General features: G+C 32.9%; 1 protein-coding gene and 1 long non-coding RNA gene across 3 annotated transcripts; both read right to left on the bottom strand.

Moving 5' to 3' along the window:
• Positions 1-3,820: 3,820 nt before the first annotated feature.
• On the bottom strand, positions 3,821-8,519 carry LOC108824551 (receptor protein-tyrosine kinase CEPR2-like). Of its 2 annotated transcripts, XM_056993570.1 has the most exons (5): positions 8,292-8,519; positions 8,085-8,215; positions 4,739-7,170; positions 4,448-4,656; positions 3,821-4,361 (listed from the first exon to the last, which is right to left on the bottom strand). In XM_056993570.1, the coding sequence occupies exons 3-5, from the start codon at positions 7,096-7,098 to the stop codon at positions 4,000-4,002; spliced, it is 2,931 nt and encodes a 976-aa protein (XP_056849550.1). In that variant the 5' UTR covers positions 7,099-7,170; positions 8,085-8,215; positions 8,292-8,519; the 3' UTR covers positions 3,821-3,999. The 2 variants fall into 2 exon arrangements, with proteins under 2 accessions (XP_056849550.1, XP_056849549.1); XM_056993569.1 differs by having other exon boundaries at positions 8,085-8,519.
• A 5,870-nt stretch (positions 8,520-14,389) lies between these two features.
• Positions 14,390-16,387, bottom strand: LOC108826121 (uncharacterized). The gene is made up of 3 exons (XR_001945362.2): positions 16,079-16,387; positions 15,711-15,820; positions 14,390-15,622 (listed from the first exon to the last, which is right to left on the bottom strand). It is a non-coding gene; the product is annotated as an uncharacterized LOC108826121 (long non-coding RNA).
• Between the last annotated feature and the right edge of the window lie 161 nt (positions 16,388-16,548).

Below are 16,548 nucleotides of genomic sequence, written 5' to 3'. Positions count from 1 at the left end.
TGTATTATTTAAAAACAGAGGGAGTAATTACAATCAAATGTTATTGGCACTAAAACTATTCCTTTAAGACATCATTAAATCATTAAAAGGCCTTCTACTACAATTACAGCCAATGACCAGCCCTTAATCTTTTTATTATTTTGTACAGACTACATTTGACTGGTTCTCCAGATAAATTGATACTACAATTATATTCAATTAACTGATACACTAAGAACAATCATAAACCTGACCTTTTTAATCCAGTCATAAACCTGACTAAATGCAATTGACTATAATAATTGTCTTCAAACCCAGTAATAAAGCAACTAAAACCAATCAGTAAACCAGACATTTTAAAAAGAGTTAGTTATAATCCTTACTCATTCCATTATCCATTTTTCATATGCTAAATTTCAAAAATAGTTTGGACATTGTCAAAATCCAAATATTGAACTGAATCAAACATATCAATAAAATTAAACTGAAACAAATACACTATTAAAATTTGGTTATGTTTAACGAATTTGGAAGTAATATATTCAAATCAATATGTGAAGATCAACTTCTGTATTGATAAATAGTATATTCAAAGGATACATGAAGATGGTGTCACAAATGTTACCAATAATAACTTAAAAAAATTACTTACAAAATATTATAAAAATCCTAACAAAGAATCAAATTACTTATATTACACCAAACTTTAGCAAAAAGCTATTTATATTATATTTATAATTGATCTTATAAATCACATGTAATCCTTATTTTCCATTTCTAACTCCAATACTATATATTTTTAAGATTTAACTCTCTTTTTTAGTGTGGTAAATGTGGATTTATTTGTTATATAAAAAAAGTGGTTATATACCTTATCAGTCATATCACATATCACATGCTATTATAAATCGCAAGCTATGTCATGTAATAAAAAACCTCATATTTAGTAGTTATTTAATTACTAGAATCTCATCATAACAACTACTAAACTCTTAATACAAAACACAATGAGATTGTCAGCCAGATCGACCTCTGTGTATTGTGTTTGTACTTTTGCATGATTTAAGACCTTGAGAACACCTGCACTCCGCACCTCACATTATATTCACCATCTATATTCAGATGTGCCAATATGGCAAATACCACCGTTGTGCCAATGCCACAATCTTTATAAATATACATTATATATAAGCGTAGAATTAATGAGACAGCTGATACACAATCAACATGCACTATATCAGCATTATAATTCCTTGTCAAAAAAAAAATCTTTATTTCCTTATTTGCATTAACTACTACGGATAAAGCTAGGACAACTTCGTTAGCAACCTTTGGTATTTTTACGTTATGAATTAGGATTGATTATGATATTTGCACTAAGAGTTTTGATGATTTTCCCTTTTATCACTGGTTTAATGTTTTCTATATTAGGTTTAGGCATTTTTCTTTCTACCATTAAATTATATAAATACTGAGAATAGGTTTGGACATTTTATCCGGATCCGAGGACCCTACCCGGAACCGACCCGAAAATACCCAATCCGTTACCGATCAAAAAATTAATTTACAAGTATCTTTTGGGTCTTAAATTTCTTTTACCCAAAAGAACCAAAACCGAAAAGAACCGATCCGAATAGATCCGGACCCAAAAAGAACCGATTTGAATAGACCTGACCAGATAAGAACCGATTTGTACCGATTGAAAACATATATATTCAAAACTATTATTTTTATGTTTTATATATATATATATATATATATATATATATAGTTGAAATATCTTTTGCAGACAATATTTGTTATTATTTTGTAATATTTTTAAGTAACATGAAGTTTTAAAATTTAAAGTTTAAAAATATTTTTTTAATTATTAATTGTTTATTTTAAGTTATTTAAAAAAAATTAGATATATATGACAAATATTAACTAAATATAGTATATATGTCATGTCTTTTTAGATCCTAAATACCCGAATCCAATTCGGACCCGATATGGACACAAAATATTATTGTGTATTTTTTAGGTATTAGAAATAAAAACCTGAACCCATCCGAATCCGATCTGAAAAATTGTAGATACCTATATGGATCTAAATTTTCAGGATTCGAGAGACCCGACCCGAACCCGAACCCGACTTGAGGACCCGGATGCCCATACCTAACCGAGAATACATGTTTGACTGGATCACTTTGAACCACCCTATGAAATTTTTGTTCGATGATCATGCTGAAAATTTCTTGTAATTTTTTTATCCATAATCTTCATAATTTGTATTTTCTGGAATTTGACCGTAAATTTCATAGTGTATAAGTATTAATGAACCTGTAATCAAATCACTATACCGATGAGGCTTTCCCAAAAAAAAATCATTAATAGTAAATCAAATTTCAAAAATAAAACTTTAATTTTTGAGATGCTCTTGGATTAAGAGGAAGCTTAGGCTAAACAGTCTTGGCCTTTCTCACGCAAAACATGCTCATAGTCACATCATCTATTATATTAAAAATAAATCATGATTTATTTTATGTGCGATATTTTAAAATAGACTGTCTCCTAAAAAATCATTAATTAAAATATACTTATCATTTAATTTTATATTATATCTATGTAACTACTTTAATCATAATATCTTTTGATATTTTTCCATTTTAGATATATATATATATATATATATTTTTTTTTTTTTTGGGCAAAAAAAAAAATATATATGTATTAAAAGAAACTTCCAACAAATTTTCTGAAAAATATTTTAACAAGATTCCAGTGCTTAAAATTTGATGTAAAAATATGTCAACATTATATTAAATTGATATATTAATATATTTTATTTTCATAAATATAAATACTTATGTTAAAATAATATAGTATGTTAGTAAACAGGTTTCACATAAAAATTATATAATACATGTCTAAAATTACATATTTTAAACTTACATATATATAATATATTATCTAAATACCAATTTTTATTTAACATAATTAAATGCAAATTAGTTTCAAATATTTTGTTCCATGTAAAATTTGAATCCTTTAATAATAAATGCAAATTTAATATGATAAATATATAATAAAATTGATTACTATAGAGAAATTGCCAAAAATACAATTTCCATAGTACCACTTTCATGTTTACACTAACCACTTTTACCACTACTTTTAATGAAGGGTCTAGATTTAAAGGTTTAGGATTTAGGGTTCAGATTTGATGTTTAGGGTTTAAGGTATATAGTTTAGGGTTTAGAGTTTAAGATTTAGGGTTTAGAGTTAAGGATTTAGGGTTTATAGTTTAGACTTTAGGGTTTAGGGTTTAGGATATTGAATTTAGGGTATATAGTTTAGGGTTTAAGGTTTAGAGTTGAAGATTTTGGGTTTAGGGTTTAGAATTGGAGGTTTAGAAATTAGAATTTGGGATTAGAATTTTGAAAAACATATAAAAACAAAGATATAAGAGTCTTTACCATTTTAATAAATAAGGTATTATTGAAAATGTGTCTTTAGTGGTGGTAAAAATGAATAATGGTACCTTGAAAGTGGTATTTTTGAAAATTCCCCATTACTATATATGACGGTTTGAAGAAATTGATTAATGACAACATACAAATTATAAAATTATTGTATTTGAAATAATTATATAAATATTTAAAAATATAATTAACATCAATGTATATCACTAATGATGTGAAAGAAATATCTATCTATAAATATATATAAATGAAATGAAACGAAACATCCGTGCAACTAGTCATATTTATTTATGATGTTGCTTGACAAGAACCATGTTTACCGTTTACTTCGTATTTACTTTGTTCACATATTGAATTATTGCTTGACAAGAACCATATTTACAGTATACTTTTGTATTTATTTAGCATTGTTTATGTTTACTGGATAAATAACTCTCGACTTTTCGCTGCAAATTGAACAGATACGAAAAACTAGTCTCTCGTAGTTGTGAACAAACCGACACTTTTGTAACTAGTCTCACCAAAACAGGTAATCAACTTAACCCAACTCATTAACCTATACTGTAATCTTTCCGGTTCTGTCTAGAGAATTGGAGACGCATGGATCAGCGTCCTCAAGCTTTCTCACGACATCTCTCATGCTTGGTCTGAGACTCGGGAGCTTTGTAGTACAGAGAAGACCCATTTTCAGAACCTTAATCATGCTTTCTTCTACATAAGTTGACAAAACTTGCTTGTCCAAGACTTTTCCAAGGTTCCTCCGATCTTGTTGAATCTTAAAGAAGACATAGTCAACAATGTCTTTTCCCTCTCCAAACTCGTCTTCCACTGGCCGAAGACCGGTAGCTAACTCTAGAAGAACCACGCCAAAGCTGTACACATCACTTTTCTCGGTTGCCTTGAAGGAGTAAGCCAGCTCTGTAATCATCATATGATAATCACAACTCAGTTTAAAGTAAAAGTATACCAAAGTGATGGTTAAGTTGAAGGTCCAGAAAACTCACCGGGCGCCATATAGCCATGAGTTCCAGCAACACAGCTCCATTCATATCCCTTGTCAGCAACTTTTGCAACTCCAAAATCCGCAATTTTCGACTCATAATCTCCATCAAGTAAAATATTACTAGACTTTATATCTCTGTGAATGATCGGAGGACAGCAATCATGATGCAAATAAGCGATTCCTTTAGCCGCCCCTACCGCGATTTTATACCTGTATCAACAAAAGAGAACATTATTCAAAAGTGTTATATGTTTATTAATTGAATTTGTTTCATCTAGAGAACAAACAGTACCTCTTGTGCCAATCCAGTTCAGGTAATCCACCTTTAATACTCCGGCGAAGAGCTTGATATAAGTTCCCATTCTCCATGAACTCAAACACCAAGTAACTAGAACCTCTTCCGACAAGACAAGCGTAGAGCTTCAACACGTTTCTATGTCTGATTTTCCCAAGAATCTCCATTTCTGCAACAGAGACCTCTGTTCCGTTGCTTTCTTCTCCTCCTCCTCCTCCTCTCCTCAGCCACTTAACCGCCACTGTCCCACCACCTTTTTTCAGATCAACCCTATACACTTTCCCCGCACTTCCAGCTCCAATCACATGATCTTCCTCCAATCTACAAATCTCCTCAGCGTCAAGCTCCATCTGATGAAAAGACGCGATCTTCCACTTCGCATCCACCTTGTTTACATCTTTATTTTCCTCACGTATCTTCACTACTCTGTAACGCAACGAGAAAAGACCAGTGACTAGCACCACTAGGGCTATCGCAAGAGACAAGAACAAGAGAGTCCCGTCTAGTGATCGGTTCTTGTGCACGTGTCGGTCATCATCAGTACATAAGCTCAGCACATGTTTCTCGCTTTCTTTGACGTCATGGTTGTCCACGCAAAGCTTCTCGTTCCGTGAGAACGCGGTGACTCCTCCCACCGCTAAAAGATCCGGTGGTATTCTTCCCGTGAGCTGATTCTCAGACAAATCTATAAAACTCAGCTTCAACTTCACTAGGTTCACCGGTATCTCCCCCGTTAGCCTGTTCCCTGAGAGATCCAGCGAGTTCAAAGAACCGATATGAGACAAATCATTAGGGATCTCTCCGGTCAACGCGTTCTCAGCGAGATTCAGATCAACAAGCCTCACGCAGTTCGTCAACCCTAATGGGATAAAACCTGTTAATGAATTGTTTTCAAGATGGAGAGAAGACAGCTGTTTCAAACCCCCAAGCTCTGTCGGAATCTCGCCGGAAAAACTGTTGTTGCTCAGATAAATCCTCTCTATATTCCTCAGTTTCTCTATCTCCCTCGGAATCTCGCCGGAGAATCTGTTGTTCTGCAATATCAGCTGACTCAGCTCCGTCGAGTGTCCGATCTGAGGAGAGATCTCTCCAGTGAGACGGTTATCGCTGAGATCGATCATCTTAGCTAGCGGCAGAGACCAGAAGCCTTCGGGAACTTGACCGGTAAACCGGTTCTGGTTAATCCTGAGTCTCATAAGAGACTTGCAACCGGCGTAAGGCCCCGGAATCTCGCCGGCGAAATCGTTCTGTAACGCGAGCAAGAACTGTAGCTTATTGTTTTGGCATAGGAAACGAGGGAACGGACCTGCGAACATGTTCTCGGATATGTCCACCGTGTCCAACGGCGAGAACCGGCCGGTGTTCGCCGGAAAGATACCGGAGAAGTTGTTTCTGTAGATCGATAAGGAAGAGAGGAAGCGCATCTCTCCGAAACCGGGAGGGAAGTCTCCGGTGAAGTTGTTTTGGTGGCAGTGGAAGACTCTCAGCTCCTCGAGAGCTCCGAGCTCTCGAGGCAGCGCGCCGCTGAGCTGATTCAGAGAGACGTCGAGCTCTCGGAGACGAGTCAGGTTCCTGATCTCCGGGGGGATTTCGCCGGAGAGTCTGTTGTCGTACAGCTCGATTTTGGTGAGGTTCGCCAGTCTCGTGATCGAGACTGGGAACTCACCGGAGATCGAGTTTCTGGAGATGTCGAAAGTGTCGAGATAGTTTAGACCGAAGATGGAGTCCGGAACGGTTCCGGTTAAGTTGGATCGGGCTAAGTAGAGCCACGTCAGCTTCTTTAAATTGCTGAGGCTCTCGGGGATCTCACCTTGTTCGTAGTTGTTGTTGCCTAGACCGAGGGAGAGGAGCTGAGTCAAGTTCCCGATCCAGCTCTGGAACTCTCCCGTGAGGAAGTTCACTGAGACGTCGAGGACTTCGAGGTTATTCAGAGGGGAGAAGTCCAGGATCGCACCGGAGAGACGGTTCGAGGTGAGGTTGAGTACTCTGAGGCTCGTGCAGTTGAGTATCTCCTGCGGGATTACGCCCGAGATTAGATTGAAGGGGAGAGATAGAGTGGAGAGCTTCGAGAGAGAGGAGATCGCGGGGGAGATGGAGCCGGAGAGGTTCGCGTTTTCTAAGGTGATGCCGGTGACTTCGCCGGAGAGTGGGTGGCACGTGACGCCGTGGAAGGTGCAGGGAGAGTCGGAGGGTTTCCATGAGCGGAGAACGTCGTGAGGGTCGTTGAGACGGTTCTTGAAGCGGAACAGAGCTTGTTTCTCAACGGTCGCAACGATATTTGGCGGGAAGAGCGAGAGGAGAATCGTGGCGGTTACGGTGGCGAGTATGCCACGTCGGATGTTAGGTGTTCTCGTCATTTGCGGTTGATATTCAAGGGCAAATTATTAAGCTTAGGTCTTCTTCATGGTGGACGCACTCGTTGCCCGCCCCTACGTTTGAAAAAAGATATGAAATCAACAAACCAACCACTACAAAGTTTCATAATATTGTATTTAACTTGGTATGAAAAGTTGCGTTTATTATAAATTTATAATATCACAATTAACCATGTCTACGTGGATGGTCATGATATTATCCCCTACATAAATATTAAAATATATGGATATTTTAGCAAATGAGTTTAATCATAATAAAGAGTTTTTGTTTTGTCAAAAGAGGGTTCATGTGATTCTTACCATGTTTTAAATAATTAATAAATTAATTGTAATAGATACGTCAGGTACACTACAAGTCTACAACCAGTTATTTATATGCAAATAATGAGTTTTTTTGTGGTCAGATACTATAAACTGAGGGGGTATACTAAAAACATGAAGTTGAAGAACAAAATTTATATGTAAATGGACATATAAAGCTTGCTTGTGTGCTAAACATAAACAAACTCTATAAGTGAGCTTTAAAGGTACTCATTACAGTGCAGAAAGGTTATTTTCCTCTACTAAATGATTATAGTTTGATCATTTGTTTTGAAAGTTAAGCAAATGATTAAATTTTTAGTGAAAAAGAATCAATATTGAAGATTTAGTGTATATTAAGGATTAATGATTAAACTACATAAAGAATCAAGAGATCACAGATCAAAAAATTAGTGGATAAAGTAACTATTTGTTAATTACTAGAGTTAGGTACCCTCCAATGTACAGTGACAAAAAAAAAGGTACCCTCCAATGTTAAATTCTTTTGAAATTTATAGTTACAAGATCTCCAGCTTCTTCATTGAATCTATACTTCAAATCTTTATAAAATAACCATAGAATGAGTTAAGTATGGAATGAGAGGCTTAAAGGTTCAAAACGTAACCAAGAAATCAACTAACTAAACAAAAGCCAATGAAGAATTGTACCTGAAAGAAAAGAAACAAACCAAGAATCTCAGGTTGGTGAGCGATTCTTCTTAAATCTGTTGAAGGTAATTTCGAGAGAACGTAGTCAAAAACAAAAGAGTGTATTGAGAAGATTTTTGATTTGTGGTTTCCTGAAAAAAAATGGAAAAAACATTTTAGTGACTTTTTTTGGCCACTTTCTAAGATAATCTCTGGGAAACAACAAACAGAAGTTCTGATTTCGAGTGGGGGTTCTTGAATACACCAGATCAGCTGATCCTCAAGAAGTTAATAAATTATTAGGAGTATTTTTTCTTAGTTCATCACAAAAGATAGAAGTTTGTGAAGAAGAGATACAAAGAAGGATATATCCAAGGAATATGAGAACTATATATTTTGAAGATGGGGAGAAGAGAGAGAAGAGACAAGAGTCGAGAGAAGCTTGTCGTGAGGAAAGGAGCCAAAAAGGCTAACTCATTTATCTTAAATCGACTAACCATATATTTTGTGGAAATCATTATTATTTTTAAATAAAATTGGACACAAATCATCTACGTATACTGATTTTGACATATGGTAAAAATAAAATTGGACACAAATCATCTACATATACTGATTTTGACATATGGTGGGTGTGTGATGCTCTTTTCATTCTACAGTTACTGTCACTTTCAGATCATTATAGAATCCAACGGTGCTCATATTTTTTTAATGTAATCAATTTCTGAAAATGTAAGTAAAATAGTTTAATCGCTGTAAACATTAATAATCTTTCATTTTACGGGTTTTATTCGTTTTTCTTTCTAACAAGTACTTGATTCTTCACTCTATTTCATTCTTCAATCGGTTTTTACTTTTTAGTGTGTAACAAAAGTAAGAGAACTATTCTATCTTTACATACTAATCAGGTTCTAAAACCGTCCAAGTTGTCTAGACAAATCTATTATATTAAAACAGTAACATGATTTATGGGTAAATGTTATGTCCAATGTATTTCATTTATTTAAGGAATTATTTTATCAAATTAAATTAATATTAAACACAAATATGATTACAAAAGAAAGCTTAAATCTATTTTATTAAACCAGGAACATGATATATTAATTATTTAAGAGATTATTCTATCAAATTAAATTTAATATCAAACAAAATTATAATTACAAAAAAACTAAAATATAAAAATCAAAATTTTCAAAAAAAAAACAAAATTTCGCATAAATTAGTAGTAAAAGAATTTGAAGAACGGATCAAAATCTAGTGAGTATTTATAGAAAACTACATATATTCTTACATATTAATAATGTTCCTAATCCTAAGCAGTCCCACTTGTTCATATAAATGGGTAGTAAAAGAATTTGAAGAAATTTATATGTCATAAAACCATATTAAATGATAATAACAACAGATGCCAACAGAAAATAAAAGATACAAAATGATACGAGAGAAAGGGAACTTGTCTTCATTGAAATAAATCAACTTCTCAATCTGAAGAGATTAATACTGAATATCAATTCGTATCTTTTAATTTCATGCATAATTTCATTTGATAAACTTTATTAAAATCTTGATGATCACAATCGGTCATTCAGAATATGCATTTATAAAAAATATTCAAAGCAGAAAATTATAGATACATAGAAAATTATAGATACATGATAAAGTTTTTATTGTCAAACATTGTAGCTTCAAAAAGGTATCGAAGGATATGTAAAAAATGTTTCATTTTTGCTTATATTTTACTCATACATTTCTTTATATTTTGTCGATCCATATTTTTATGTATTTATAAAATTATTATCAGAAATAAACTATTAGATATTTAATTAAAATTATTTCAGAATTTCGTTTCAACGATTTCTAAAATATTAGATATGATTATATTAATTTTATGGAGTTTATATTATTAAGTTTAGTATTGGAAGGATAAAATTAAAATTAAATTCTGTTTTAGACCTTTTTGGATGGAGTCTACCACTCTTGGTTATAAGCAAAATGTTTACTGACTTTCTATCTCTATGAATTATCGAAAGCATCAACATTAGTTATAAACTTTGATAAACATGTATTCATTCAAACAAAAAGGTAAAAATAATATCTTGTAATTCACCATCAAATAATTTATACAGATAGAGATTATGTCTTTCTTCCTTCACTTGAACAGAATCTGATGGTTTCTCCTAAGTTGCACTCCCATGGTTGAAAAGATTCGTAGATGTACATATGGCTGGAGATCATATACCAGTAAACACTTCAATGCCATCACTTTTCATAGCCAGTGATTTTGAAACAACTAACTTGTCAAGTCCCACACATCTCTCTTCTTCTCGTTGTGAGATAGATACCACACCAACTTCAGTTTCTGAAATTGAAAATCGTTTAGCAAAAAAAAAATTTAATTGAAAATCGTTTAGCAAAAAAAAAAAACTTCAGTTTCTGAAATAATTAGTTTCTGTGTGTGATCAGTCTGATCATTTGAGGAAATTAAAATAAAATTCTGATTTAGACCTTTTTGGTTGGAGTCTACCATTTTTGGTTGGAGTCTACCATTTTTGGTTAAAATCAAAATGTTCACTGACTTTATATCTCTATGATTTATCGAAAGTAACAACATTTTTTATGGATTTTGATAAACATGTATTTGTTCAAACAAAAAGAAAAAAACGATATGCAGTTATCCACCATCAAATAATTTATACAAGTAATTATACTGACGTAATAACTTAATTATCAATTAAAGAGATAAACATATTTTTCTAGGAGTTCGTACATAAAATTTTAAGTACCATATATACATGCTTATATTATAACATACTTTTTCATACGTGAAATTCAGCTACAATTCTTATTAGTTGGTCTCTGTAAAAATTGCAACTTCCTTGGGATTTTTAACCTTCCAAATCTTTTTCATTTGACGCAATGACTTGTATTCGCTTCTGGTCCATTGTTGTCATATTCTGTACAATATATAGAAAATATGCACTATTTGTCTTCATTCAATATAGACCACCCTACACGGTCGCCATGACACCGCATGGATGATCCAAAAACGTCTTCACTAAGTAAGATCCAGACTACTACTATATTGCATTTCTGGATTGTAAACCATAAGTTTTGGCTTTGGATGTCTGTGATTTTGAACCGTTATCATATTCTTTCAGCCTCCAATCGGCTTACGTGCCACAATTTGGCAGTATTGAAAATAGCATGCACATGTCCACATATGAAGTACACCGTTCCAGGTAGCTATTATACTCTTTATAATTGGTTATGTCCTTGAGCCAAATTTTTCACCGTAGAAAAATGTTGTTTCAATTTTTTTTTTCAATTTGAAGAAACTGAACTTTTAAAGAGAGAAATGAAAATCAACCATTAAAAATGTTCAGAAGAGATTAGTATTGAAACTATTCATATCTTTTAATTTCATGCATAAATTCAGTTGATGAACTTCATTAAATCTTGAGGATTACAACCGCCATTCAGAATATGCATGTACATCAACAAGTACTTAAAGCAGAAAATTATGGATACATGATAAGGTATTGAAAGCTATGTGAAAATGTTTCATTTTTTTGCTTATAATTTGCTTATACGTTTCTTATTATTTTGTAAGTCAATTTTATATATTTTAAAAATTATAATTAGAAATCAACTCATCATTAAAGTTAATTCAGAATATATTTTAACATTTTCAAAATATTATATATGATTATATAAAATTTATGGAATTATTATTATTATTATTATTATTATTATCATCAAAATTTAATATTGCAACAGTAAAAAGAGAGTATATAAGTTTTAATTTTGTTTTAGACCTTTTGGGTGAAGTCTACCATTCTTGGTTATAAATCCAAATTCTTCTCGACTATAGATTTCATGAATTATCGAAAGCAAGATGCAATCTTTTAGCCGATTCATTGAATTATATACCTAGTTTGATAAAATTGACAAAATAGTTGTTTTGTGTAATATTAGAAATATATATACTTAAACCTTTAAAATCGTCTGCAAGGAAACCCAATCTTTGAAATCAGCCTTTGATATTTTTAACAAAAAAAGGGTCTACTCTCCTATAATTCAAACACCAATTAAAGGACTGTCATTTTTTAGACTATGTTATCTTAATTACAATGAATTAGTTGTATTTCGAAAACTATACTTCAAGTGATTTTACAATTACAAAATAGCATACAGATAACCTCCATTTAGCAGTTATAGTTTTTAGATTAAATATGATAAAATTATTATTACAATGTTGGAAATTTTGCCTAGTTTAACAGAATCTACAGAATATGGCCTTTTAATAACAAGACAATAGTTCAGTTGAAACATAACGGTATTTAAATGATGTTAACAAAAATAAAATCAAGCAAAACATTAACGCATTAGTTATTACTTATGACGTTGTTGAAAACATATGAAGGTTATTAGAGTTACTAGAGGCTATCCCGGGCTACGCCCGGGTATTATTCTATAATTTTAGAATTTATAACTTAATATTTGTATCATAAATTACAAAATAATAGAAAAATCTAAATTTATTTTATGTATTCATTGTTTTTTAAATGAATTCAAAATGGTTAAAACTCACAACTGTTGTCTTTTTTTTACGTTGGAAATTGTATATAGTATGGTCAAAAAAATGGACTGGCGGTTATTAATCTTTAGTAATGTTCAGAAATCTATAGAAATCATCTTTAGTAATGTTCAGATATCTATTTTATTTCTATTTTAGTAATGTTCATAAATCTACTTTATTATTTTTTTGTCACTGTCTATTCTATTAATTTATACGCAAGAAATTCATATAAATTTCCTAATGTAAAACAATTGTTGCATAATACTTAACTACGCAGACACGTTGATTACATCATTACCTAACTCCAAGACCACTAATCCATTTCAGCTAGCCATATGCTCGATTTGACTTGCAACTTCACTTACAAACGTGGTTTATTATAATTTGCTAAAACTTTCTACATTTGAAACAATTAGTCAGTAAACACTTGTACATGGTTTTCTCGAAGAATCAGATCACATACAATATAACATAGAACAACAATTGAAATTTCATACTACACATGTCTCTCTACACACTACACTACATTCCAAAAATACTAAATTAAAACCGTAAACAATTTATAATCTTTATCTTTAGCAACTAATCTACATAGTTCTTCTCACAATAAAAAACATCAGCCAAGGTAGCCCTTAAAAGCTCCGACTAAAGAGACTCACAATAGCCAATTGGTCTTCTTGGGATCATTCTAAAAAACTCTGCATACAGATACTTTAACGCAATCACCACTGTCGTTATCAACAGTCTCTCCTTCCAACAAAGCAAATACCAAAAAAACATTAGCCAACAATATAAAATTTTTGAAGATCCAATCTTTATTTTGTCACCTTGAGAGTAGAAGGAAACATAGTCACTCCACCGGTAAAGGAAATGTATATTGTATAGCCTAACCATAGCCAAGTGAGACATCCTTGAAAAAATGCAAACAAATTGAGTGTTGCTTTAAGCAAACGAATTGCAGTATTGATGTTCCTTGAGAATTTTCTACATCATTTAAATGTGTCAAAAACATGTATCACTGAAGAGACATACATTGGTGGAGTTATAAATGTCAACATCATTCAAAAAAAAATGTTAATGCTTGGCGAAGAAACTGTAGCCATATGTACGTCGTTTTAATGTTTAGTTAATGTTAATTATTGGCATTGCTTAAGCTGCTATATTTTATTTTACATTTCATTCCACTATTTTTGTGTACTTAACATTTGAGCCCCTTTTTTATTTATATTTGACTCGTCGTTTTGTTAAATAAAGTGGTAACAATTGTTATTTTATTGGAGGTGTTTTCTTTCATATATATCCTAATAGTACAATTGTCCATGCTCAACAAAATTACATGCTCGGTAATTTAAGCTATCGTGCTGGACGTAATGTTGTTGTTAAGGGTGGAACTGATATTTTGTTGGTAGTCGTCCTCACCTTTTTTGCGGAACTTACTTTTGTCCTCACCTTTATATTACTGTTAAACAGATTTCGAAATTATTATTTCAGTTTGAGGTACTATTAGGTGAAGTTGATTAATAATATTTTTTTTTGTAGGTAACGGTGTTTCTTTAAATATTGTTTTGTAACTTTGTAGACAACTTGATAATAATTGAAATTATAATACAACCTAGTCATATGGTCGTAATATAGATTTACCATTTGTCTTTTTCATGATATTTAGATCATTGTGAATGTGAAATTCTCATTCATGTATTCATATATCTTAGCTTATGTTTCTTATCTAGTAAAAGCATATGGAAAATGATGGTGAAGTTCACATACGCAAACAACTATAAAACATAACACATCAAGTCATGCCACTGCAGCACACAAAAGCAGCCTATATAACATACTCACTGACATCATGCCATTGCAGCACACAAAAACAAAAAAGCAGCAAAGAAGAGTTGGTCTTAAATTAAACATATTCCAGCAAACAGAATTTATCATGTTGGAACAACAATCTTTGACTGTGGCAGAAACAGAAAACTAAAATGCCAAGGTGAATGATGCTATTAATCAAGGGTATTGGTCTCTTTCAGCTGCAAGATCTTCTGAGGTAGAAACTCTTCAGATTGTGCTGTCAACTATGACCCCACCATCCTCTTCTAATGGCACAGATCGCTACCTTTGGCGTAATGGAGAGCGCAAGTTTGTTCCTAAATTCTCTACTAAAGGAACTTGGAATCTACTAAGGGAACCTTCTACACAAATGCAATGGTGCTCTTTGGTCTGTTTTAAGGGGGAAATACCTAGATGCTCATTTTTTTTTTTGGAATATAGATGCTCATTTATCATGTGGCTGCCTGTTCTGGAAAGGTTACCCACAAGAGATCGCCTCCGATCATGGGGGATGTATGTTCCGACAGCTTATACCCTATGTTCTTCAGGTTCTGAGTCCCATACTAATTTGTTCTTTGAATGCCCCTTCTCTATTTCCATATGGACTCATTTCTGTGGAAGTTTTATATCGGCTCCTCCGCAATCCATTATATCTATCTCCGATGTACTACGGCAGCATGTCTACTCTTCTTCTCCTGGCCTTAGCTCGGTGTTAAAGCTTCTTCTGCATGTAATTGTTTATTGCTTGTGGAGGGAGAGGAACTCACGCATCTTCCGGTTAACATCATCCTCAGAAGCTACGCTCATCGCCAAGGTTGATTGATTGGTTAGGGACAGGCTGCTATCCTTCATGCGACGTCTGTTAACTGTCCATCATTACTGCATCTTTTTTTCTCTTTTCCTTATTATGTATAATGCCCTTCTTCCCTCTTTCAAATAAGTGGCCATCCACAACTCTGTAAAACAAAAAGCTTGGTTGAATCTTAACATATTTCACCAAAAAAGAAAAACAGAAAACTAAAAGGAGAGTCTAACAAAACAAGATGTGTTTTAGTATTGAAATAACCAACAGACACGGTCATTGTTACTCCTCGTTGCCTCTCATCAGCTCTCTCTCATCCAATGCCAACATATATGCAAAGGAGCTTTTCCCCTGGCCGGATTAGGAACACAATGTCAGCAAACAGTGCAGAATTATGTATTTTACAGTTTCCACAATTAAGAAAAAAATAACATGTTACCTGCAACTTTGTTTATTTCTCAAACTTATGCATTTGCTTTAGAGATGTTCTTTCCAGTAGATGCAGCAGTCTGCCTAAAAGTGTTGAGTTATCGAATCAACACGTCCAGCCTACAATAAGATTACAAATATCAGTAAACAGCATAAAAAAAACAGTTATTAGTCGCCAGATTGACATAGGATATCTGAATCTTTATCAATAAGCAGCCACTCTTCTAGCTTGTGGTTTAATTGATAGATCATTATGAACCATAACTGGAACCAAATTATGCAATCGCTAAGATCAAATCATAAGGATTTTCATACAAAAACATAAGCCCCAGCAAAAAAAAAAAAGAATTGTATCCACAAAATTAGAGAAGACCAAACCTTCAGTTCCATTTGAAAGCGATTTGAAAGCGATTTCGACAAAAAGCCCCCAATCACATATCACTAAGATGCGTTTCTACAGCCAATATTTTGGGTAGATTTAGGTTTAGACGCACTTTATATAGGAGGAGGATAAATGGGAGGTGAAACGAAACAATCAAGGACAAACAACGAAGAATAGTTTAAATCATCATTGTTGATAAGTAGTGTCCAAGGTAACTGTAAATTCTGAGTTTGGAGACGAACAGGAAGTGAAAGAGTCGTCGACTCTCAAATATTCAGAGAGAAAATAATGTTTAGCTACGTGGACTTAGTTATGGGCTGAATTAAAATGTTTATGTCAACTCACACGAAAGGCCCAGTTTTACTCTAAAAAGCGATAGTGACGTGGCGAAAATCAAGGTTCCTCATTGGCTGATTAAATTAAATGATGTGGACACTCTATCTATGAAGCTTATTTACCTTTTAAT

Source organism: Raphanus sativus, chromosome 9 (genome assembly GCF_000801105.2).
Source record: "Raphanus sativus cultivar WK10039 chromosome 9, ASM80110v3, whole genome shotgun sequence".
Classification (NCBI taxonomy): domain Eukaryota; kingdom Viridiplantae; phylum Streptophyta; class Magnoliopsida; order Brassicales; family Brassicaceae; genus Raphanus; species Raphanus sativus.
This window is presented reverse-complemented; position numbering and strand designations above follow the sequence as displayed.

Coding starts and splice junctions, on each gene's coding strand:
- LOC108824551 (XM_056993569.1), bottom strand. CDS start 7,098: ATGACGAGAACACCTAACATCCGACGTGGCATACTCGCCACCGTAACC. Junction 4,657..4,738: donor GAACTGGATTGGCACAAGAG/GTACTGTTTGTT, acceptor TTGTTGATACAG/GTATAAAATCGCGGTAGGGG. Junction 4,362..4,447: donor TCATGGCTATATGGCGCCCG/GTGAGTTTTCTG, acceptor TGATGATTACAG/AGCTGGCTTACTCCTTCAAG.